We start from the raw sequence: 26,314 nt of genomic DNA on the forward strand, positions 1-26,314 counted from the left end.
TACTCTTTTCATCATCTCTCTCGCCTCATCCGAACCCACTTTCACCCTCGCCGACTCTCTCCCTTTTTCCCGCTCGCCGGCTCATTTGCCTGCTCTTCATTTCACTTTCTCTTTATCTCACTTTCTTAATTGCTCTTCATCTTGCAATCAAGGCATAGCCAAGCCATCAAAAGTTACGCGACAGTCATAGATGTCCTCATCCATCTCAGATGTACATGAAAACAGCGCTCACAGTTGTGTTAAAGTGAGCCTGCAGTAAGGATATGCTGTTTGTGGTATATATTTCTTCTCCGCTTATATTTATCCTGCTTTTTTTTCCTCTTAAATTTCCAACAAAGCTGCCAGCGTGCCCTGCAAGCTCAATGATGAGTGAGAGATTAGCATGGCATCTAGTGAAACTTAATATAATAAAAAAAAAACACAGATACAATCGCATACCCTCCTGGAAAGCGGCACCAAGTCAGTCATGCCAAGGAAAAAGATAATCAGCTTTACGGAGGTTCCTCAAGGCAGAGCAAAAACTATTCCTCCTCCAGTGTCAATAAAACATACAGGCAGTACATTACAGTGCCATGTTTGGTAGTAGTGGTACTCTGAATGTAATACATTATGGCTTCTCTTCTGGGTTTTGATAGGGAGGATTCATATAATGTTTGCTCCTCACTCTGTAGATGAATGATAGTGTAAGTGACATGTTTCCAGAACACTCTCTTCCTCTTCCTGTCTTCCCTCTTTGTCCTAAGCCCTTGGCACTGGCAGACTCACTGGTCATCTGCACCAGTGGGATAAGAAGAAGAAGGGTGAGTTTGAGACACAACATATGTTATTCGCTTTTCCAATAGTGCAATGCCTCGCGGGGAAATTTGTGCTATCGCATTATGACACTGAAAATGAAAGAGGCTCCATTGTGCCCCAAGATGGAGTATGGACAGCCAGAAATAATATCTAGAATGTAGACATTGGGGACTGGTTACAGTTGGGCGGCATGGCGACATCACAAACAATATATTTGACTTCAACCTCAGGAACAATCATCCCAAAGAAAAAGAAATACTTGCATACATTGCAGTCGAGGAAGAATGGAGAGAAAATTACAAATTGAGTTCTTTTGCTCTTCTTTGCTTTCCTGTCGTCATAAATTTGTACACACACAGAGAGGAGAAATTTCATATCAATATGAGCAGGAGAATAATAGATGATGTAAGATTTTGAGATGGAGCTGGAAAACGCCTGGAGCATACAGTATGCACAGCCCCAACACAGTTTCTGGCAGATTGTCACTGTTTGCTGTTCTTGGTGGTGCATGGTGCTTTCTCTTAAAGGCCAAGGAAGATTAGTGTGGTGGATTTAAGGAGGGGATCTATTGGCTAAAATGAAATAGAAAGTATTCATTGTTTATGTTTTCATTATTGTATAATCATGTGAAACTAATTTTAATTTAGTTTTCATTGGATTAGAATGAGCTCTCCATGTCTACATTACAAGCGTGTCTTCTCCATGTTTTTACAGTTGCCCAGACCATACAAATCTTTTATTGTCAACAGAAGGCCACTGTAGCTCCTTCTAGACACATAAATATGGAAGGTGAGGGATTATTATTCAGACTTAAATTTGCAAGCACTATTAAACTTGCAAATTTAGTTATAATTTGCAAGCTTATCATTAAATTCTACACACTTTACCTTTGACAAAATGACATGCATGTGTGACTGAAATGAAAAACACTTTGAGTTCATATAGCATGTAAATGTACATAAATCAATATGGAAGTAGTCTTTCTCCTTGTTTTTCTTGCCTTAATTCAATAGACATGTTTCTTTACACCAGGGGTGTCAAAAAATATGTCCCACGGGCCAGAACCGGCCCACCAGAGGAGCCAATCCGGCCCACGGGATGAATTTGTTATGAATTAGAATCTAATCGTAATGTGAAATACTATATTTTTCACTTCCAGATACCTGTGACTAAATGTGTGTGCCTTTATAGATCCACTGTGATCTGTAGGTTGTAACACACATGTGTAAATGGTAAATATAGGTACAATATTGTTGAAATTGCACTTGTTTTTATCAAGAAATGTCTTGTTTTGTGAAAAAGATACTTCATTAACTGTAAAACAAAGGAGTTCTTGTTGTTCATAGGTTATTATACTATTATTTTACTGGTCTGGCCCACTTGAGATTAAATTGTGCTGTATATGGCCCCTGAACAAAAATGAGTTTGACAGCCCTGCTTTATACTTTAAAGTTCTAATGAAGCACACATGTAATCTTGGAATATAATCACAGCGATATGTATGCTGTATTTCTTTTTTGGGACTTTTGGAACCAAAAGTGTCATCACATGTAGATTCGATGATGCAATGATCCCCATATCTGTTAGTGGCCATTTCGCTCAGTGGGCTATTTTGTAACGATGCTTTGCACCTGCAGATAAACTATCGTACCAGCATTTATTAGCATACACTAGTTACATGAAAACCATTTTTGAATCGAGACACAGCTCGTGGATTAATGGGGTGTGCGTTTTTGAAAAGACTCACACACAAGTGCACAGATGTCATATGTAACAAAGGCAGGATATAGACAACTAACAAATGTAAAAATATAAAAAAAAGTTTAAATTACCAATTTAACTCACAAAGTACCTGCTAATACACTGTCATTTCTAATGTGAAATACTGTAAATTATTCAAGTTCTACATGTGCATAAGCAGTTGTACCACACGATCAGGTTTATAATTAAACATAATTACTAACTTTGCTTTTGTTTGCTGCTATATCCAACATGTGACTTGGTATCTAAATAAATGCAAAAAGTAGCGATAAACATGGATCAGATGGACCTTGGAGACACGTTCCAATGCAACACTGAAATATCATGTTTGCACACTTGCAGCACATGTGGCAGAGGTCAGGCAGGACTGAGAGAAACATGAGAGGCACAGAAACACAGCAGTGCACACATAAGCTCCCAAGTACGAGAGGTTTAGCAACAACGCGGGTCATCTGCAGTGATCTCCAAGCTACGCGGCCAGGGTTCGCGCAGCATGGGATCTGCAGGGCCAACAAGTTCTGCACAACAATGCTGCGCTGCCAAAAGCCTTCACTTGGTGTCACAGTTCTGAATTTAGCTAAAGAGGCAGAGGAGAGAAAGAAAGGATGGGGAGGGAGGAGAACCACAGAGCGAACAAAGTGAGAGAAATGCAATTTAATCTCTGAGTGAATTCATTGCAGAATCCCTTTTTCACAAGTAATCAAATTGCTTAATTATAAACTAATAGAGCTAATAAATTATATACTGTATATTTCCCACTTGGATGCCATGTAAGATACCCTGTGATCACAAAAATATCAAAATGGACCAAAGTATATGGCCAAACCTGTCAAGTATACAAGATATTTTGGACAATTCTACGCTTACAACTTTGTGGCAACAGTAAGAGGATGCCTCTTTTCTGTTCCAACATGATTGTGCCCATTTGCACAAAGCAAGGACTATAAAAGACATGGTTTGACGAGAAGAACTTGACACAGAGCCCTGATCTTAAAACTAACCGAGCACCTTTGGGATGAACATGTTTGTCCAACATCAGTGCCAGACCTCAATGAATGGGCACAAATCCCCATAGAAACACTTCAAAATCTTGAGGAAACTCAAAAGAAGTGTAGAAGCTGTTATAGCTGCAAAAGGGGGACAAACTCCATATTAAAGTTCTGTATATGTAATTGAATATGTCATTACAGTCCCTGTTGGTGTAATGGTCAGGTGTCCGAATACTTTTGTCTATAATAATGATACAGCATTTAGTCATTGCATCCTTGTGATGGACTGGCGACCAGTCCAGGGTGTACCGCTGCCTTTGAGTGAGTGAGACATTGCTCATAAAAATGACTTTTTCGAAAAAGATGCTTTCTTAACAGAAAATGTATTTAAAACTGATTCCATCAGTTACAGAGGATGTCTCAGGCTCCTGAAAAAACACTGAAGTGGTAAAACGCAAAAGGAAGGCATGAGGTGATAAAACAGAGCAAATTACGCGACAGCAGTCATATTTTAAGCAATAATTGTGTATAGACTGTCTAATGGTGGCGCAACATACACACGCCATAATTTTATATTAGGGTGTATTATTATATCATTTGATCTTGTGGGAATTCAGCAGTCCATAACCAGACAACAACATGATAATAACACAAATAAATGCCTTGTTGTCACATATGTAAGTGCACAGATACAGAGATACACAAATGACTCGTCTCCACCCCAAATAACAACCCACCCAATCACTAATCATCCATAACAACAGCACTCCCACCTCTGCATTGTGAGTCATTACAAACGTATAATGCTCTGGAGTGTGGCAAGGCAAGGCAGTCCCACATAACCCAGCATTACTACCAACACACACACACACACACACACACACAATGAGTGAGGGCTGCAGTCGGTCAGATGCGGGCAGGTCTGGGTCACCCCCTCGCCTGTCTCTGCAGAGACAAAGGGGGCAGATGTGATTGGCTGTGACAAATACTTGACAAGTAATTGCTCTAATCACTTGACGGCTCACATTTGAAACCTACCACCCCGCCCCCACCTCCTCTATACTCATCTTCCGCACTCCCCCCCTCCCGTTCGCCTGCTTATCAGCGCAGTAACAAGACCGGGTTGTGGGCAGACCGAGCGGCTCAGGGAGAGCTCCTCTGAGTCGCCCTGCCATTATCAGGGCTTCAAGGTTGACACATATACATAAACGTCCACGGTTAACACGACCATCTGAGGTACGATGCTCCTCACTTTTTTTTTCCCTCCACCCTCCGCCTTCCCCTGTCACTCCCTTTTCTCCTCCGTCCATCTTCACTTTTTTTTCTCATTACATCGCCAGTTCTTCTCACTCATGTCAATCCTTGTTATTTTTCTCTCTAGTGAAAAGCATCTCTGATTCTGTATGGGAAGAATGAGCTACTTTTTTTTTTATATAGCACATTAAGCAACAATAAAGTCACATTTTTTGTGCCAAAGCCAGAAAATCCTAGCTTTATTTATATAGCAAAAACAGTTCATCAAAGTACTGTACACAGAATTAAAATACTAAATATAAACTAAAACTAAAACAAAGCAAAACAACAACAACAACAGGGACACAATAAACTAAGAACACACCACTCTCATTCGGAATTAAAACCAAAGAAGTGAAAATCAGTTTTAAGATAAAGTAGGGGCCATCCTAACATTGTGAGGGAACTTGAGAGAATATAGGATTTTAAAAGCTCAGCAATGTATAGTGGTGCTAATCCATTACAAGATTAACATACAGGAAGCCAGTGAATGTGGTAACGTGGTAAAAACTACATTTGACTACTTTAAAAATCAGAATCCAGTTTAAAACCAAGGTTAACAAGTGTGCTGCAGAGGACCCAGGTCCAGAGCAGTGGCAGCACAGGTCCCACTGGGTCGGACCAACATGAGCTCAGTTTTGCTCTCATTAAATTTTAAATGTTTGAGGCCATCAAAGTCTCCTTGAGACAATCCACCAGAGGTTTCAGTGGAGTTGAATTATTCTATCTCAAGGGCAGGTAGATTTGTGTATTATCTGCATAAAAATGAAAGGACAGGCCATGTTTCGTTAAATTTAAACCCAAAGGGAGAAGATAGACTGAGAAAAGAATTGAAACTTGGAGAATGCAGAGTCACCAAGGTGAACTGAGTGAACGCCAATTGGTGAAAAGCCCATTTAAACCTGGGATTATTTTCAGTGGAGCAACAAATCTTTCATTCTCTTTTCCTGCTGATTTAGAGACAGGAGTTATGACAGAAATAGCATACTCAGTGTTCACTATGCCTGACTTTGCAGAGACGCAACCTAGTATAGGCAATACAGATGCACCAAGAGGACCTGGGGTTGAGAAAAGGGACATCTATTTTCAGCCATTCCCTAATCCAACGATGACCACCACCTCCACCCAGACCCACCCTCCCCAGAATAAAAGACCATCAATTAGGGCCAGTGGGTCTGTGACCGTCCCTCAGCCTTCCATGGCTCCACTCAGCTACTGCCCAACTAGTGAACAGGAGATGGATGAGAAGGAGGAGGAGGAGGAGGAGGGGAGCCATAGGTAGACCTCTAGCTGTCAACTCCACTCATAGGTAATGCTGCATTCATGGCCCTTAATTATATGTGGGTTGTCAGCACTGGTAGAGTCCTAGGCAGTGAAAATGAGAATCAGCCCAGTTCATGGGAGAGTGTAGTTAGTGAGATTGCAGAGCATTGACAAGACAGAGATGACAGGCAGGCGACCCATTCCACTGCTGCGACGACAACTACATCCTATCCCACCCTCCCTCCCCTCTCCGGTGTGATTGTCCATGGCTTGATTTGGCCACTTGACTGGGAAGGTGAGGTGGTGAAGGGCTCCCTGCTCCAGCTCACTGACTAATAATGGGGCGGGCCTGTCTCAGCCAGTTACCTCGTACCCCCCAAAACAAAAGAGCTAAAAAAAAAAGAAACTGATATAATGCACCCTCACTTAATTCTTTGTCTGTCAGTTGATTTGTGTGTATTTAGTCACGGCAAGTGCACACGTCATCTGGTTGTTTTCCGAGAGATCACGCTGGGTAATATGTTGGATTTTTCTGGCCTGTTTATTCAGACGTTTTTTTTTATTGCTACTAAAACACGTCAAGGTTATCATTATTGTTTGTTTCGCTCTGCCTCATTACATACACTCAACAGGCAGTTTGTAGGGAAAACCATAGACAAACTGCATATCGCTCTACCCGTGTGCAACAAACAGCTTTAACTCTTTGTGTCTTAGATTCCACATCATTCTGGGAGTTCCTTTTGAGATTGTGGTTCCATTAGAAGACGATACACTGTGGTCATTGAGCAGGGGTGGAAATGTCTGGCCTCTGCTTGGGCAATTTCACCTGGCCAAAATGAATAAGCTAAATTTGTTATGCAATAAATGATACAAAACAGAAGACTGTCAGAGTGTACACAAAACAAAGCAGCTACATGTGATTGCTGTCATGCAACTGTCAAGGAGAGAAAAGCAGATGTTTACCAAGAGAGACTCTGATAGCTGTGATTACAGCTGGAAACATACAACTATGCAAAAAAAGTGTGTCCTTGCAGTTTGTACGGTTTAAATTTAACACAGATTTGGGGTTTGAGGAGCAGCCTTCACAAGGCCACAGTCTGCATATCATTATTTATACAGTATATGTCCAAGATGTTCAGAAAACACTGAAGAACACCACAATGCATTTCCTTTTTTTCTCTCTGGCTAGCAATGACACAACAAACAAATACCGCCCAAACATGAGTGGCACTATGACCAAGATGTTTTGGCTGAAACCAAATAGGAGTAGCATCATCATCACAACTATCACATCAAGACACAGAGGAAAGGAAATCATCTTTATTGCCATTATACAACCAACAATTGTGGAGGGGAATGCTTGATATACTCAACTGAAGTGACCTTTGTTAAGTAAAATGCCAAAAGTGAAACTATTCCCTTCACCAACAGTTCAGACTGTCATCACCAGTCGCAGGGCAGGAAGGGTCCATAGTTTCATCCTTGAGGAAGTGTCTGACTACCATCTACAATCAAGATGTGTCAGCTATGATTTTCTGATCTTAAACCATTCATTTTGATGCATGTCAGCCATGTAAGTCACTGATTTTGGAGAAGCAATGCTGTTTATGTGTTAATGTGTGATTAAAATTTGTTTGAGTCCTAAGAATCTTATTAACATTCTTGACAATAGCAAGCAGACTAAACAAGCAGATTAACAGTTAACAATGCAGCGTGAAATGCCAAAAATGAGGGTGTATTGTCTGAAATATAATCCTGTAAATGGGAGTTGACCCAAGTCAAAAATAAAAATAACATGAATGCACATGACATTAGTGTTTGCAACCAGTTCAGCAGACAGTCAGGCATGTTGTGCCTCAGGTACGTTCAGTAAACACAAACACAACCTATTGAGAGTATTGAGCAGAGTGAATCTCAGTGTTCAACCCCGCAGCCTAAACAACAGGCCCCCCATCATGGCCTTCAGGGGTTTGGTCTGAAAACAAGCAGGAGAGCACCTGAGACTGCACTCTGGACCCTAACCGCTTATAACTACACAGACATACATGTTCATTCATCATTTTCTAACGAGTGAAGCTGGTTGAAGTGCAGAAATACCCTATTAGTGCCCATCCATCAAACGCCAACTCATTTAATACAGCAGGTGGACTAGTTAGTTGTAAAACTGCTTTTCCGAACAAATCTGGCCTTCATGACTTCATTATGTCTCATGCTAAATATTAGTAATCCTCCACAAAAAAAATGCAGTTGAAAACAGCAATTTGTCCCACAATGCTGAAAAAATAATCTAATAAAAGAAACTGATTCATTGTGTATTAATAATGCTCTTGCATTTTTTACGTGTGTCCATTTGTGGCCACTAGTTCAGGATACAGTGGCTGACACTGACCTTGATAGAGTCAAATGAAAGTTGTTAGTGCCAGGTCATTACACGACTAAAGTGGGGTGTCACACAGAGGGCTATAGGGGACATGACATGGGTGGGCATCTCACGTTCACTCTGTAGTAATGTGTCATTTTCCTATAGCTAGTGTTGACTGAGTCTTCACTCTTTGTGTAATTTTTTCAAATTTTAATTAGAAAAAAGGTGGCAATTGAGGAAGTATTTCGGATTCTCTTCAACATATAAATATTTCTTATCATAGTAGTGACAGTAACATTTCGGTTTTGCTTTTAATAAAGGGGTCATTTTTGCACACTGTGCATGTTGGCTCAATTTGTGATGTATTTCAGGCTATATCCATGCTTTGTTTTCATTTAAAAACAGCATTTTCAAACAAAATTAACAAGAAAAAAAGTAACTTTTAAGTCAATTTTAAACAAGCTACTCTTTTTTTACTTTAAATTGAGTACATTTTTAGACCACAACTTTTACTTGGGTAGAATATTCCAGTCCTCTTTCCCCCTCTGGGTAATTGTATAATTGTTTTCAAAAGGTCTCTGTTTGTGTCTGTCCAAACTAATACGCAAACTCGTTTTGGGGGACAAAAGAGGGACCAGTGTGGATTCAAGTAAATTAAGAAGTGGATTCAGGAAAAGTAAAAGAAAAAAAGAAAGAAAAATAAAGTATGCCATGTACATAAGTATATTCTTATATAATAAATCCATTAAAAATGTTTTGAAACTGTTGCAGGTGAAATCTAGCTCTCAAAACTCACAGAAGAGAGAAATGCAGGAGTTGACTCAGTTCAGGTTCAGTACAAACAGACTTCACAGTCTCTGATGAACAGTTTGGCAAAGCAATCCAGAAAAAAATCACTACACAGATCAAAAAGGGCAGCAACAAACACAAGCAGATAAACAGGTAAAACAAACAAACAAACAAAAGTAAGACACAAAGGTTAATTTAGTAAAACTTACCGATAACAGACGAGATGAAGTGTTGAGAACAGAGGGAAACACAGATGATACAGTATAACCTACTAAGGGAAGGTGAGATAATGAGGAACAGGTGTACTTAATCATGACAGGAAGTACAACTAAACACACACAAAGGGGGGGGAAAGACTACAAAGTAAAACAGGATGTAAAGTTAGCCAAGGAATGAAAACCAAATCCAAAACAAAAAAATAACAAGAACAATGTCCAAACAGCAGAAAACGTTGACTCTAAAAGTAGTGAAAGTTGGACAAAGAAATGTCTAAAAAGTCTTTCAAGGGACGGATCATGACAACGAAGCCTGTTTAATACTCCAGACAGTGCAGCAACCCCAAATCAGATGTCAAGTGTTGTCAGCATCTTTATCCACATGAGTAATTTTCAATTAGGAAATACATCTTGCTTAACCACAGTTATTGACTCGTTTGATTTTGACATGAAAATAAGATCCAGATGTCTATTCTGAGTGTCCTATCATGGACATGACTACTGGGCGGGTCATACTTTCCATATCTGCATGTTTGCAGAGGTCCACTAGGGTCCGCCATGGACACAGACTGTACTCGCTGACTGTACATGCTCGCCCGTAGTACGACGCTTTTGAGTCCAGTTGGTTACGCACTCTTGTTTTTTTGGTCAAAAGAGATAACGGGGGAGATGGTAACCATGGAAACTTGCTTCAGGTTGTATGAGGAAGTCCACCAGTACCCACGCATGCACAAGTCAGTGCTCAAACAATACAAGGAACATACACATGAGGGAGAATTTGCCGCTACTGGAATGAAATGTGAGATCCAGTACGCATGTGTACGCAGACCCTCGTTTCACCATGAATGGAACTGCAGGCGTGTACACATATGCTGAACTTGGTAAGTATGACCAGCCCTACAGTATATATCAGCTCTTAAGCATGACATACAGATAATGATGCAGGTTGCACAAGTTTAAATAATAGGCATAATTGTCCAAAAACATAATCTGTGGCTTGAGGGTCACTTTAGGTCACTATATCTGTTGTAGCAAGCAATGTTGATTATTTTTGTTGTTCAGTCCGGTTTGATTCTCCTTTTGCCTCTCACATTATTGTTCCTCAACAGAATGCTATCACACAAAAGTCTTCAGTCAAGTCATATTTTTCTCTTCATATTTGCTCTTGTGTGGATGGAAATGTCCAAGTCAAGTCTGCCATGAGAACTTTGGCATCTAAATGTCATGATGCCAAATCAATAAGCCATACTAACTTCACCTTATTGCAAAAATCAATGATATGACAACATTTAACTCGTGGCCATTATATAAGAAATAAGTACATCACTGTGTGAAGAGAAAAAAAAAAATACATCAGCAACTTTGTAGGGAGAAGAGATTCCCCTGATTCCCCTCTTGCTGTGTTTCTCCCTCTATCACTTCCCTTTATTGCTGCTGTTAGTCCCTTTATTTTGGTAGCCATCCTTGTAAAGCCCTCAGCATGTTGGCACTTCAAAGGCATCCCAGAATAAATCAAGACCGCTTGAGATTAGAGGTGGCAAATTATTCAGCAACAAGGTCTCCTAGCCAAGAATAGCACACAGTGGCCTGGGCAACCTGTCACAAAGCATCAGGGTTATGGGAAACATGCACAAAGCAACACACTCTCATACACACACATACACAAAGAAACCCATCACATGCTGCAACCAGCATGTTTACTGTGTTTAACTTATTGATTATGTGCACACATTTCCTTTCCAGCTGTCACATAAGAAGGCAGAACGGACGCCAGGAATGAGTGACACCACTCAACAACACTGATTGTGTGGTTATACTCACATTTCTACAAGTATTACATCTGTTCACTGATAACCAGCCTCTCCTTATGTAATCAATAAGCCAACGCAGTTTGAGCAACTTGATTACTGGCTGCCTAACTGTGGCTGACTTGAGCGGATGTGGGAATAGCAGCCCCAATAATGCAGTCAAGGCGGGGGAAGCTCAGAGGGAGTATCCATTTAGCAGTGACCAGCCTCGGCCTGCAATGATTCCCCCATAATAGGCTTTGGGCTCGGCTCCCACCGGAGAGTTTGGTTGACAATCTGACAAAGTTATCTCAAGATAAATGGTTTACGGGTCGGAGGTGGTGGGAGGGAAGAGAGAGGGAGAGACTTGACTTCACTGTCGGTGATGTTTTGATGGAGGATGTGTATAGCCGCGAGCGCTAACACTAGCAGGTCCCCCCAGGTAGATGGGAGATTGTCTTTGGCTGTATCTGCAAACAGGGCACTGCTGTGTGCGCGCCTGTGTCTTCTGCTAAATCTGATAGTTTTATTACGAGGGAGATTTGCAAAGACAGAGCAGAGCGCATGTGACGTGCACAACCGGCAAGCAGAGGTTACGAGTTCACCGTTTTAGTTGGACGATGTTAAGAGTAAACAAGTGGGTGCTGTGCATCAGCCTACGTAAAAAAAAAAAAAAAAAAAAGCGATTCAAATAATAACCAGACCTGTCTCTCATTTACTCAATACACAATTGCCAAGTGCATGAACCCAGGTTTATACACATAGAAGCACCAAAGTTCTGTCTTTTCTCTCCTACACACACACACACACAGACACACACAGTACAGGAGAGCGGCTATCACCAAACCAGGCCTCTTTTTACCCTTTAATTTCCCAGATAAACAGAGTTTTCTCTGATCCTGTCAGTTTGTCTTATCTGTAATGTCGGTCAGCCTGTTACAGCTACTGTGCAGCAAATGTCAAAATTGATACACTTTATTATGTTAATTAGAGCCTGAGTGTACACTGGGACTGGGACAGAACGACAGACACACACAGGCTATACTCTGTACATACAGTATATGTATGTATGTAGAGATAGATAGATAGATAGATAGATAGTCTATAGACGATAGTCTTATCTTTTGCCTTACTCCAAAATGACACTCAATAGACAGACAGACAGACAGGTAGACAGACATTTAAAATATCATTGAATCATTCACCTAACAGGACCAGATAAATACATGTGTTCTGGTGTTTTTTCAAACCTACAGTCATTAAAGTCATTAAATATCAAGGTGGTAGGATGATGTAAAAGTTAGTGTCTCCATGACAACCTGAGGTTTGCTCAAAGAGAACATTGGCAATCAAGGTAACAAAACCTTAAACATATATACACACTAAGGTGTGAGTAAGTGAGTAAGATTGCACTGCATTTCTGACTTTATCCACGCTCAGAATCCCAAGGCTGCAGGTATGACTTCATTCAGACCAGAAAATGGAGACTTAACTTTGCTTCTTTCTAAACCTGCTCTTAAATCTCCATTTTCTAAATCCCCCACCGCCATCCCGACACTTGAAAGCAAACCGCTGATCAATGCTTTGCAGACTGTACTAATCAATTTGGAGTGAACAGAGAGACATGGGTCTAATGGCTGGTCCTAACTGAACAGGCCCGCTCATATGAGAGCAGTTGTTCATTACAGGGCTATTTCATGGTGTTCATCACTTTGCAGGCTTCTGTCTTTCATTCAGCAGAGCGTTGGATGAAGAAATGGCCCCGGGACATATTGTCTGCTCAGAGCTTGAATGTTGTCATGCTAGTTCCCAGTGATTTGCCTTGTGCGATTCAACACTTTGAAAAATAGGAAATGTGTTTCACATTCTTGGGAGAGAAGGACTGAATGTGATATCAGTGTTATCAGCGCAAGATGTTAAAGAAAAGTCTGTGGGAGAATGGAGTTATGTTTGAGTTCAGTCAGAATCTTAAAGTGATGTTTTAGTGCTTATGGTGGCTTTAATGTTTTATTACAATCAGCATTACATAAAGGTTTCAGAATGCTTTTTAATGTTCCCCGAAACTCAGGCAGAACAATATTCAAGCCGTTCAACGCAGAAGGAGCTTTATGTGGTTCACAGAGCAGTATGGAGTTTGTTATGGAATACGTATGTTCAACAGCCTTTTTACTCCAAAGAAACCAAAAGCAATAAGTCATGGACAGATTCTTGACTGTTGCTCTGAGTTGAATTATTTACCCTACATTCCAACAATATGTAAAGTAACCAAAGCATCTCATTCAAAATCTGCCTGCAACACTGCTCAGTGATTCTCTCCATACTAAACAGAGACCTCTGGGCATGACAGCAGCCATACATTATTTCTACCACTACACACACACACACACACACACACACACGGCTCAACATCCACACAGCACACTGCACATATCTCCACATATAACCTCTGATGTATTATTTCTCTAGCCTTCAGTGCGAGAGTCACAGGTGAGTCCTGGGCGCTTTCATCATAGCCTGGCTGTCCGGCTGGCTGGCTGCAGTCTCATCTGTCCCTTGGTTGAAATTGCCAATAAAGAGGGTCTCATATAGATCACCCCCGATGGGGGCTGCCGACCTGTCATGCAGACCATGATTCCTGGCTCTCAGAGTGGGGAAGAGGGACAAATAACCCTCTGAATCTCCCTATATCTATCTTTCTACACCCCCACCCCTTACTGTCCGTCTTCTTTCTCAGTCACACACACACACACATACTTGCCCCTTCTACCCCTCTCCAGCAGGCCATAAAGTGCCACATGAAAGGAATATAGTGGACACAGTCGTAGGAGAGACAAGTGCTGGCCTGAGCTTTCAATTTCTGACTCCAGAGGTAGTGAATCAAACTAATGGGTTAAAGACATAGAGACGGATGAATGAGGGTGGATTAGGACCTGGATAGAGTTTTCCCAAATGTCTTCTCATATGCCCGTGACTCTTAAGCATCTCAGCATCTGCAATCACAAAGATGGAGGTTTTTAAAATGGCAAGAAATAAACATGAACACAGCATTCTATCAAAACTGGTCCTTAACACCTCATGTGAACCTGTTCCTCATCCAGTATTGTTGAAAGGAATGATATTAAAGCCTGGGTATGTGCAAATATGATTGTATACATATTAAGGCAAGTCTATTAAATTAAATAATACTTTGAAAATATTTTCCCAAGTTGAATAATAATGCTCTTAAAAGTCAATAAAAGTGGTTCATTCTCTTCTTGAAAGAGATTTGTTCTTTTTTTTTCTTCATTAGATACTAACATTAATTTTAGTGCACCTCTAAGTCCAATGATGCCATCTCTTTTTAATAATCACTTTTTAATTTTAGTGAAAATGCAGTACTGGTTTAGATAAAAAAGAGAAAAAAAAAAAAAAGAAAGATTTTGTGATTTTCTTTTTGAAAGACCCACAGTGCTCCCTGCTGGTGGGCAAAGGAAAAGCAGCTGTGTGTGCAGCCTACAGCCACAGCTCAGCATGTGTGTGTGTGTGTACGGTGTGTCCATGCTTTAACCTCATATGAGTTGCATGAGTTCAAACTTCCAACAGTATGGGAAGCTCCCTCATCAACCTCCCAGCCACCACATGACAGTGTCCTCCATAATTTTCTTCCTGAATCATGGACAAGAGACACGCAGAAGAAAAGGGAGAGTGAGACAGAGAGAGACGGAGAGAGACGCAGAGAAACCTGCAAGGCCAGTGGGCAACTTCAATAAAAGACAATCGGACTTTTCAGAAGCTATAATAATCAAGATCTTCCCACCGAGCATTGTTTGTCTGAGGGGGACACGGATGAATACGGGTATAAGGAGGAGGAAATTCAGAGCAGTAATTAATAGTCCTAAGTGACTGCTGCTGGATGCGAGGCAGGGACAGCGCTTGTTATGGGCTGGTACTGTGTCCCCCAGCATGTCCCACAGCATTGTGGGTTGGCATGTAAGCAGAGGAAATGGAAATGAAGAAAACTGCCTTTATTACTCATTTGTTTGTCTTAAGACACGACCACCCTCCTTCTCCTTCTACGTGTGCCTTCCAATGCTTATCACATGTATAACCGTTAAGGGAAAGACGTGAAATACGACAATGTCAGTGTCACTGCTCCACCCCTGTCACTGGCTCATCAAGCCCTTGTCAAGTCATTTGAACAGACACTCATTTGACTGCCTGTGTGTGTGTGTGGTGGAATGTTGCTCGTAGCCCTTGGGTGCCAGTGTCTGCGTGGAGCAGGAGCCGGGTGGTTCCTATAATCCCCTCACTATTGTCGTCACCAAGGCCCCAGAGGCCCCACCTGAAGGTCCAATGTCTCTGGCATCCTCTGACTCTCCTCCTCTTGCCAGAGCCAACAGACACACTGTGTGGACCGCCACTAGTCATGCACTATACTCACTGAAAGTGACTCACTGTATTGTAGGTCTAGTCTGAAAATGAATGAGAAGAAAATTGTAGAGATGTGTCTTGTTTTCCCCCCTCTGAGATTTGACAAGTGAAGCAATAAACTAGAGATGAACGAGTCAGTCAATCGATACTAAATAGCAGCTATTTTGTATTATTGATTTCATACTATATTTAATTTGGATATCGTGTGTGTTCAAAGGCACACACATCCAAATTTAAATACCCTGAGTGTGAAGCAAAAAAATGTCCCCACACCAGTTGTTGCTCTGAGAAAATTACAGATCACTTGGTTGGTAATAAAGAGGTTTTTCTGTAACTGGTGTGCAGACATTTTGATTTGGGATTATAAGAGGGCTAAAATAAGACATTTAAATACACATCTCTAGCTGCTTTTTGACAGTTTTTCCCCTTTTCACCGAAATATTTTATTGACTTTTGGATTCATGATGTGACGTTATCATCAAACATCAAATTATTTCCTATTTAATCATTCTGACCATGTCTGAAGCTTCTGAAGGCAACCATGCATCAACCAAGATATAATCAAAACTAAAACCTGACAGGATCCAACGTACAGGCAGCAAACGTACAGTCCATCTGTCTGCCATCATCTCACAACTCCACAACTGTCACCGAGCCGTCTGCTCCCCCCCCTTTACGTTCACTCTACAGTGGGGGTCCAACCTAGCACCAATATGTAATTTCAGCAATCTGTGCTGACAGCGTTCATGTCGACAACTCAAAACCAATCCTTATCCTGTCCTGCTGCGAGCGTCAGTGTGGTTAAAATCCACTTCTCAGTCAGCGTTCCCAGGTCATGAAAGGTAGCAGAGAGGACAGGCGGGGCTGTGACCCTGCATCCCGGCCAGACAAATCAGTGTAACAGCATATTGTAAGCTACACACTAGGCTGAGGGGGCTATATCTAACAGGACTGAGGCAGTGTTTATGGCTGTGCCTGTCTTGGGAAGCCCCACGGCACAATCAGTGACCCCACGCCGTAGATTTCCTTACTAATGTGACCCCAGATTGTGTATCACAATCGGCATAAGAAAACTCCCACAGGCTACAGTTAGTCCCAGGCACTGGGGATCGTTGTCTTCAGCCCGCCTGAGTACAGACAGGATGTGGCAGCTTCGAGGCATTTAGTTAAGGGAGACTAACGCTGCAAGCGTACATTTATGGAAGGCCCACGAGGGTAAAAGTGTATGACGTATACTGCAGCCTATGAACAAACAGCAAAGATGGAATGTTGGATGAAAAAGAAGAAAAAAAACAACAGAGAATTAGCTTCACCTTGTTTTGTGGCGTGTAATCATTTGTGATAGTCCGTGCGCTCATTCTTCTAATTAATTTGTTTTCTGGGACTGATTTTTCCTCAACAAAGTGGGTTTAAAAATATCGTCTGTTCTTTTCTATTAAGTGCAGGCAGTGAAAAGAAATGATGAGATACAGTGCAAGGTTATAATGAAGCACAACTGCTGTCTATGTAAGAATCATGAGAACATTCAACATGAATTCTATATTACGTATAAGACTGTTATGTGAATTGTGATGCATTGTCAAAGTGTGTAACTGCAGTGTTCCTCAAAGTTCTGGACAGGCTCGGGGAAATTTCTAGCACTACACGACCATTTAGTGTTTCAGTGATAATGAAACCTGGGTAAAAAGAATTCCAGTGACTTTCTCATGATTGCAAGCTGAGCACAACAGAATAGATTTATACTCATTGGCCTGAGGTCATTAATACAATTAATATACTGTATATTGGTGGCTCTCATTGTATTTTACCAATAATGAAAATTATTACTTCCAGCTAAATGGTTGATGACCCTCAGGACCCATCGCAGATTAATTTTCTCTCTCTGGTATGCATCAGTTGGCTTTGTTGTTTATTGCACTGGACAGTTTGCTCTCATATATTGTGGCTAAAAGTAACTCAGCACACATTAGCGGTGCATTTACTTCCACTTGTGACATATAGTATGTTTGCTTTTCTTACATATTTCTATTTCATAGGAACAAATATTGTTCTTTGTGTTCTTGTATATTTATTTTTAATTTTATTTTTACAAAAAGGCCCTTATGTCATGGCACCCTGTCAGGAAGTGGGCTGGGCAAAATGGTAGCATGCTTTCATGTTGTGAAATAATTAAAAAAAAGTACTGCAAAAAATAAGTATATAAGACATCTTTGCTCGATTAAAACTATCCTATAGCTTATACCAGTTTTGAATTAATTTCAAATGCATAGTTTTCAGTGGTAATATGGTCATTAACATTGTTGCATTGGTTTGTTTATTCAAGTACAGTATCTCAATACACTGTAACACAGTTATTGTGAAGTGTAAAGGCGCAGTTCAGACTCACCAGCATCCATAAAATATAGATTTGTGTTGCTCACTTCACTTCGTACCTTGACATGCAGGTGAGATCAGAATCAGAATCAGCTTTATTCGCCAAGTATGTAGACACACAAGGAATTCTTTCCAGGTAGTTGTTGTCTGTTGGTGAACAAAAATATAATAAGTAAGAAAAAGTAAGAAATAGGGGGAAATATATTGAGATAGAAAGAAAGCTTGTAAAATGACACCTCAGCTGGCATGCTTGTAGTAACACTCACACATGACGTACTAGTAGATTATAAACTCCAAAACAAAACACACAGAGACACACACACACATAGTTGACAATTATAAACACCCACTTTCAGTAATAATAGATCACGCCACATGAAAACAGCATTCAAAACAGACAGATACAAACAGACTCACTATGCATACATACAATTATAATACATATAGATCATCAGAGTTATTGAAATGCCTGTAGCCTGAAGTTTTAATGTGTTTTATTTTGAATTCATTGATGATGCAAGGTGGGAGTAGTAGAAAGAGTCTAGATGTTTGGTCTATGTAATGAAAGAAGAAGAATGGAAGTATTCTTCATTTTTATTTTATTTTATTTTATTTTATTTTATTTTATTGCTTCTTTACTGATGCAACGTAATGAATGACTAATGTTACATGTTCTCATTGGTCAGGTCAACAGTCAGTGAAACTGTGATGGGTGGGAGTTGTCTGTTTTAACCAATCAAGTCCCACGCTCCTCTGATACTTGACAAAACCCGCCCTTATTCTCTCACTAAGCCAATCAGAGGTTGAGGTGGGCGGGTCTTCTTCAGCTGTGTTGGGAAAATAACCTCTTCTCCGACAGTTAGGAACATGGCTTTACGGGAGCTGTCGTCGCTGGAGAAATATTTAGAGCTGAAAAAGCCGAACAAGTACAGTACTCAGGGGGATAAAAAGGTGATGAGTCGGCGATGTGATGTCCATAACAGGCGTTGAATGACTATTGTGTATTTTAAAGAACGATAACAGACACGAAAGCTAGCATGGGAATGCTAACAAGCTAGTCATGTGCGTTGCAAATATAGACTCTACTCTTATTATATGTTTGTCATTTTGTCACTTGATAGCCAGAGGTTTTATACAATAGTTGAACTGATATTTAGAGTGAATTCAGTTTAAAAAATACGAAATGTTATCCGAGATATTAACTCAAATGATCACAATGGAAGCAGTGCCATAATCTGCGCATGCGCAGTACATATGGGTACAATGAGCTGTCACAGATTGTGTTTCACTTTCACTGCTGATGACAGAATGTCTTCCGTCCGAACCCTAATTTTTACTAGATATTCAATACAAACTTATCTTTGATTATAGAGGCAGAAATTATATTGAGAATATATTGAGGCAAAGGTTTACTGTGCAAACAAAGAAGCCCACTGTAGTTCTTAAGATAAAAGGGATGAGCAGACCATCTTTTTTAACAGTCTTTAGTCTCACCATCAGATGCCACTCATTATTACACACTGATTCTTTAAATATGTGAATCCCTCATATCCATCACCCTCATCTGGTTGTCAACATGCTTTGCAGTCTCAGTTACTTAATGATCACGTTAATTATTAATCACTGTGCCACGAAACAATATTATTCCTAAACATGACAAAGTATGAACTGGTAATTTTGCTGTTATGGTGTAAATGTGTTTGAATTAAATATAATATATGTCCTCACCCTGCGTTACCTTTCCCTTCAGGTACCTGTACTACAGAGTAATAATGGTGCTCCACTGGTGGGGCTGGTGACAATCGCCTGTTACCTGGTGAAAGAGGCCAAGCGCTCGGAGCTGTTGGGCAACTCGGCTGAGAGCAGAGCTGTGGTGCAGCAGTGGCTGGAGTACAGAGTCACCAGGCTGAACAGCTGTGCAAAGGACGATGTCAAGACCATCCTGAAGGTAGTGAAGCAGATATTGAGGAAAAATCATAGAAATCTAATCTTCTTTTTTAGCCTCACTATAATTGTCCTAGATTTCCGAGATTTCTTTTAAACAAACTTCTCAACATTTCAGTTTCTCTTTTGCATTTGTCTCTGTCTGTCCACCAGCTAAACCACCATGCATGCATGCGTGTGTGTGTGTGTGTGTGTGACGTTCTTGTGAAAGCACAAGCGACTGGAACTCAGACTGATGTGTTGCCCCTCAGTGACATGGCCCTACAAGACAGAGAAAAATGTTTTAATATGTCTGACGCCAGTCAGCATGAAATGGTTTGTCAGCCATTGGACTGTTGGATGCTCAGCGCCTCTTGGCACAGTTCTGTCAGCGTGAAGTATGTGTGTGTTTGTGTGTGTGTTTGTCAGTAAAGCACACTGTCGTGGCATGGGTGTGGAGTCATGCTGTGCAGCAGCATGTTATCTGGACAGACCTCTTAAATATTTTAATGGTGCCACTTACAGAAGGAAGTTGCCCTGAGCAGCTCAGCACTGGTGCCCGCCGGCAGTCCGTCCTGTCCCGCTGCTTTAGCTGCATCCTTAACACTCCTCTTTCAAGTACACCAGTCATCTCCTATTAAATTATCCAGAGACAGAAAGTGTCAGCTGCACAAGTCCTTAAACTTACTCACCCCAGGATGCAAATAAGAGATCTGCAGTTTTTCAAGTTTATATTTAAAGTTGTCTCAGAAGTAAACATCGTGTCACTCATGTACTGTGGCTCTAAACAAACCAGAGCTCTTTGGCCTAGATCTCAAAGTTAGCTGAATGTTAAATAAAGTCTGTCACCTCACCAATTAGGCTAGTACATGGTGAATCACGTCTGCCTTAGAGGACGACTGATATCAATGACTTGATGCCTCAAGAGCACTAGATTTTTACACCTTATTTATCATTCGTCAACAAAGAGATGTTGAACTCCTACTGCTGAAAAATATTGGGGAAGATAAAAAAAAAAACATGATTTCAAGATAATAATCTTTGTAAGCATTCAATCATTATCAGATGTTACACTTTTGAGAGTTCAGTGCAAGGCATCCACTGTATTGGGTGACAATTCCACAAAGTCATCTGTTGTTTGGAACATCAGTGGTTACGCGGGTCAAGACATGCACTGTATTATAAGAATTAGGGCTGAACAAATTGCAATTTAAGTCTTAAATTTTCAGTGGAAGCAATTCATGTTTCAAAGTTCTCTTTGCATTATTGACGATATCTCATGTGGTAATGCACAATCATATTCGCAAGTTATACTGTGGTTGACTAGTGAACTGAAGTTTGACATGAATAATATTGTGAATCAAATTGCAATATCTGGCATAAAAATCACATGTGTCCAATGATAAAGGATGCAGAATTAAGTTGGGGACAAGCAGATGAGAACCCAGGTTTGGATCTCCTCGTGCTGGGTGGTGGGGGAGGCAGCAGGGCGGCATCTCCTCTGATGCTTGACTGGGCTTCAGCGCCATGGCTGTAGGCAAAGAAAAGCAAGGATCTGATTGCAGAAGGGGAGGAAGTCTGCAGTCTTCATGCCTTGTTTGGCATCACCCACTCTTGCCGCACAATAACTCCATTTGCCCCCAAGATGTTCTGTGTGCGTGGAGTGTTTCCTTCACACAATGTACAAGTGCTAAAGATGGTCCCGTCCCCCGAGACCAGCACTTCCCATGCACAACTTTGAACATGCAGACGTGAACTGGAAAAGCACACACACACACAGTAGTGCTGCTGTCCAAGTTTACAACAGCTCCATTGGATTTGCAGGCAAGAGTTGTAGCGGAAGCAAGCATTTGTTTTGAACACATCTGTAATAAGTTGCCAGTTGTGGGAAGAGATGCTGAATCCCCTCAGGTTACATATATTTCCTATTCGAGTAGCACAACACACAGATGCACATGCAAACGAGAACGTAGGATGTTCCCCCAAAAGTTAAAAAGTGGATGCATCAGCTGAGAAGACCCCAAGTTGACTCGCTCTGAGTCATCACAACTTTTTTCTTTTTTTCTTGGCTGTACACATAGCAAGTACAGTGTGGTTGTAAACTAACAAACCGAATCTCGTCTCAAAATGAGCAAAAACCTCAGATGTTCTCAGCTCTGGTGTTCAACTGACAGCACTGTCCACAGCCTGGCAGGAGAGATACACATCGGTATATGGTTGATTTTATAGAAATAGAACCTATACTCTGTTGACTGTGTCTCTTTACATTTCCATTGATAAACAAAGACAGTCACAAGTGTTTTAATTTTAATTTTATATTTATGTAGATGTTAAGGTACAAATTCAGTGGTGATGTCAAGTGTGTATATAAACCAAAAAATATATACATAGGAAAAAAAAGTGAGAACCTATAAATCACAGTAAAATTGACCAAATCATTCATTCGAATGAGCTCATAATTGTGCTTTATGTTTTTGATTCTTTCAGGAACTCAACCTTTACCTGCAAGACAAAACATACTTGGCTGGAAAACAGTTCACTGTAGCTGATATTCTCATGTACTATGGAATCCATCCCCTCATAGTAAGTAGTTTTCTCTCTCTTATTTCATCCTCACAAGTACTGATCATCACTTTAAACTGTAGCTGACCCTAAAACATCTGAATGAATTAGTTAGGAAAATAAAAATAAGATCAGGCTGTAGTTTTCTGCCATTTTCATTATGTTTGCCATAATAATATTGTAAATTAAACAAAGAATCAATTTTACTACTTTCATAGTGTATCTGTAACATACTCGCCACCATTTACCAGGAAGTCAGTGTTCCTCTGTCCATTCACGCATCTGCTTCCCTCCCCATCAGCGCTCGCATCAGTCAAACCACAACTTTAATAAGCAATTTTTCACAGTGCATAAGACACAATTAGACCAGTCACATGGCCAAAGGGCATTGAGAGCAAGTTTTAAATAAACACATGCATTATAAACACATTCTCACTTCATTTAAAAGAAGGGAAAAAAAAGTGATGTGGGACAAAGTGATGTCTGAAGCCTCACACCAGGGACAAGCGAGTTTGTTATGCCTACCAGGATTAAAAAGAAAAAACAAGTGAGTTCAGAAATGAGAAAGACAGAGTGAGATGAGAGGGAGGGAGACGTCACATGTTGAGAGATGTCAGAGGTTGTGGCAGAGACGGAAGATCGCCCCCGTGCCACCAGGCAGAAGAGCGTCACTTTGGTTTGCAATCAGTGTGCTTTTAACCTCGAGGACAAGGGGTCAGATCACCCGGCCGTTGACTGCAGCCTCCCCTGATGTTCAATTCATGGAAAACAACACGACACAAATATTCAACCTGACTGGTGATAGAATGGCTCAAGGCTCAAGTGTTGTTTGTGTGCGGACTTGACACACTCATGATAATAAGATAATGGATAAGCACACATTTATTAACAAGATGGAGTCTAATTCTGCTCATTGGTGCATTAACTGACCATTCACATAATAAGTATATTCTATTTACTCCAACAAAAGTGAATCATAAAACGTGCAGTGGATAAAGTAACAGATGTCACTCGAAAGCAAAATCTATCAAACTTAAGTTGTTTTATTTTTGTTTTCTCATGACAAACATCTTTGAAAATTGAAGCTACAGTGTGTAACTTCTGTCTCCGAAGGTTTTATGTTTTCTAAAAGGACACATTTTGTCCATATTTCAAGCATTCTCTCGATGTCTGTTTCTTTACATCTCAATCATGTTTCAAAGAACCGGGGACAATTCTTTAACCTAAGGTTTGCTGCTGTCTCGCTTTACAAGTGTAGCTGTTAGGCTTTGTTTCCCCTCCAGTAGTCGTGATGTAAAATGCATCACTTTGTGTCACCACAGACACGAAAATAACACTGTGTGAACTCATTTGTCAACGGTTTAAAGTAGTAAATATTCATTTATATTGAAAAGTTACACATTTAAGCGTTAAGTACGTATTTAATACTTTTTAATCAGACAGTGTCCATCAAATAACCAGAACCAGAACTCACGAGGACATGACAAAGTATAATAACAGACTGTATACTCACTAACTCAGTGTATAAGTCTTTTCTTCTTTATCTCTATCTCAGGTGGACTTGACCGTCCAGGAGAAGGAGCAGCATGTGAACGTGACGCGGTGGTTCGACCACATCCAGCATTACCCCGGCACCCGCCGCCACCTCCCTCCAGTAGCTGTGCTCAGGAACAGAATTTACACCAGCGGGCACTGAGGCCCGTGTACAGCCTCTCCTGTCCTGCAGAACACCAGACCATCACCATTGATTTCCAAACAATCCAAGAATTAATCGCATCCGTGTCCCACATGTTTAAGACATTCACGTCATGATTCCTGCCTTTTTCTGCTCTTATACCTGAACGCTGCCTGTTCTTCTCATTCATTTAAAGGGCATTCAATCAGGGAAGAACTAAAACTGTATTAACAGTTAAGTGTCTGAGGTACGACAGCTATCAAGGGAATTCTTGCTTATTAAAACATATTTTATTTCATATTCTTTAAATGTTTTTTTTTCTTTTTTACATATATATAACATAAGTTAAAAGAAGCAAAAGGGTAATTTGTCATTGTCACCTGAAATATTAAAATACGCTAACACTATTTATAAGAGTTGTTGTCTTAACCTTTTTTCAGTATTGTGGGAGCGATGGTGACGATAAGAAAGTTTCATGGCTGTTTTTCTGTTGAATATTTGTACAACTGAGGTTGCTTGTTTGTGATGGGGCTGTGCAGGTCATGGTGAAGGGAAAAAAGCAAGTGATACTATTTATAAATGCAAGTTAAAACGTAAATCTTGTTAATCTGAGCCTTTAACATGATAGGAAAACTAGTACATTATACCAGTACATTATAGTCTCAGCAAATGTATCATGCTTCGTATGACATTGGTGTATTATCATAACACTCAAATAAATGTGGTTGCTGGTTCAACAACCTCATTACTTGCAGAGTCCAGAATTTGTCCGTCTTTCCACCCTGAACAATCAATTCTCTGAGTTTCACACATCTTTCCTGGGTTTCACCGATGAAACAGAAGCATCAATGATGGAGACACGCCCCTTTTACACATGGGCACCCACAAAAACTGACAATGGGAAAACATACAACAAAAGGTCCATGTCGGCAAGGTAAGACAATGGACAGCAATGCTGAAATAGTTAAAATAAGCTGTATTTACTAACCTACATTACACAATCCATCACACCTGACTCCCGACCACTTAAGTGGACAGTTAAGTTTCCGTGTGCGCTCCTGATTACATCCCTGCTCTCTGTTCTACCGTCTCACCAGTCGTGTGGGCAGCAGCGAGCAGTTGAGCGTCAGCCACAGTGTCAGAGATCAGAGTGAGGCTCCAATCAGTCCCACTACCACCACTGTTGATGCTGCAGGCCAGAGAGAGGGCAGAGCGGGCTTACCAGCTGCCACACAGATCCAGCCAGCCAAGGCCAGAACGCGGGCCCCTGGGCGACAGTCAGCCACTGTGTGTCATTTCAACCCCTGTGCTCCCACGGGGATACTGGGGAGAGGGAGGGAGAGAGCACCCAGAGGCAGAGGGATCTTTTGTGACAAAGCCTGACTGTTGCTGGCTGGATGTTTGCTTTTAGAATCATTAACAGGCCAATTCATGGCAGGGGCAGGATAACCTGTAAACTAAGATTATGAAGGTGGTGATACATGGAGAGCAGCGGGGAAATGACATGATTAGAGGAGTGATTTATTGAACAAATTCAGTGCACATTTCCGCATGCCGTTGCTTTTGCAAACGTATCAAACCCTGTTTCTGTTCGTATAAGCCGCGACATGATAGTAGGAAAACACGCGATAACACTGTGGACCATTGTGATGAGAATACGACGACACGCTAACATCTGCAGCGTCTGAAGACAGTCTCTGTGAAGCAGTACTATCAGACCTGACTGAGGGAGCGTTTGTGTGTATACAGTAGCAGTGCATGGGGCAAACTGCAGTCATCTCACTTTAAGAGCACACTGTTGCCGTTGCCTCTGTTATGTCATGACGTCGTGACATGAAACGAATCACTTCCTGTGTGCTGAGAGGGAACGTCACTGGGCAACACAAGATCTAACCACAACACTGTTTAGAGAAACACAGAGTCATGTGAAGCCGATGAGCTTCATCAACATCGTAAAGGTAACAAACATCTCTTTGTATTTAAGAGTTATGTACTACAATTTTAAGTTTTTGGTGTTAATGTCTTCCTGCTTTGGGTTCGCTGCCAACATAGAACCACAGTGTTGCAGACAGAAAAATGATTATTTCCTTTCCAGTATTGTATCTCCATAGTTTTAT

General features: G+C 40.9%; 1 protein-coding gene across 1 annotated transcript; it reads left to right on the forward strand.

Annotated features, from left to right (window-relative positions):
• Positions 1-18,830: 18,830 nt before the first annotated feature.
• eef1e1 (eukaryotic translation elongation factor 1 epsilon 1) lies at positions 18,831-24,951 on the forward strand. Its single transcript, XM_058642865.1, has 4 exons — positions 18,831-18,988; positions 19,788-19,985; positions 22,448-22,543; positions 24,078-24,951. Exons 1-4 carry the CDS (start codon positions 18,905-18,907, stop codon positions 24,216-24,218), a joined length of 519 nt encoding a protein of 172 aa, XP_058498848.1. The 5' UTR covers positions 18,831-18,904; the 3' UTR covers positions 24,219-24,951.
• The last annotated feature ends 1,363 nt before the right edge of the window (positions 24,952-26,314 follow it).

Source organism: Solea solea, chromosome 1 (assembly GCF_958295425.1).
Source record: "Solea solea chromosome 1, fSolSol10.1, whole genome shotgun sequence".
NCBI lineage: Eukaryota > Metazoa > Chordata > Actinopteri > Pleuronectiformes > Soleidae > Solea > Solea solea.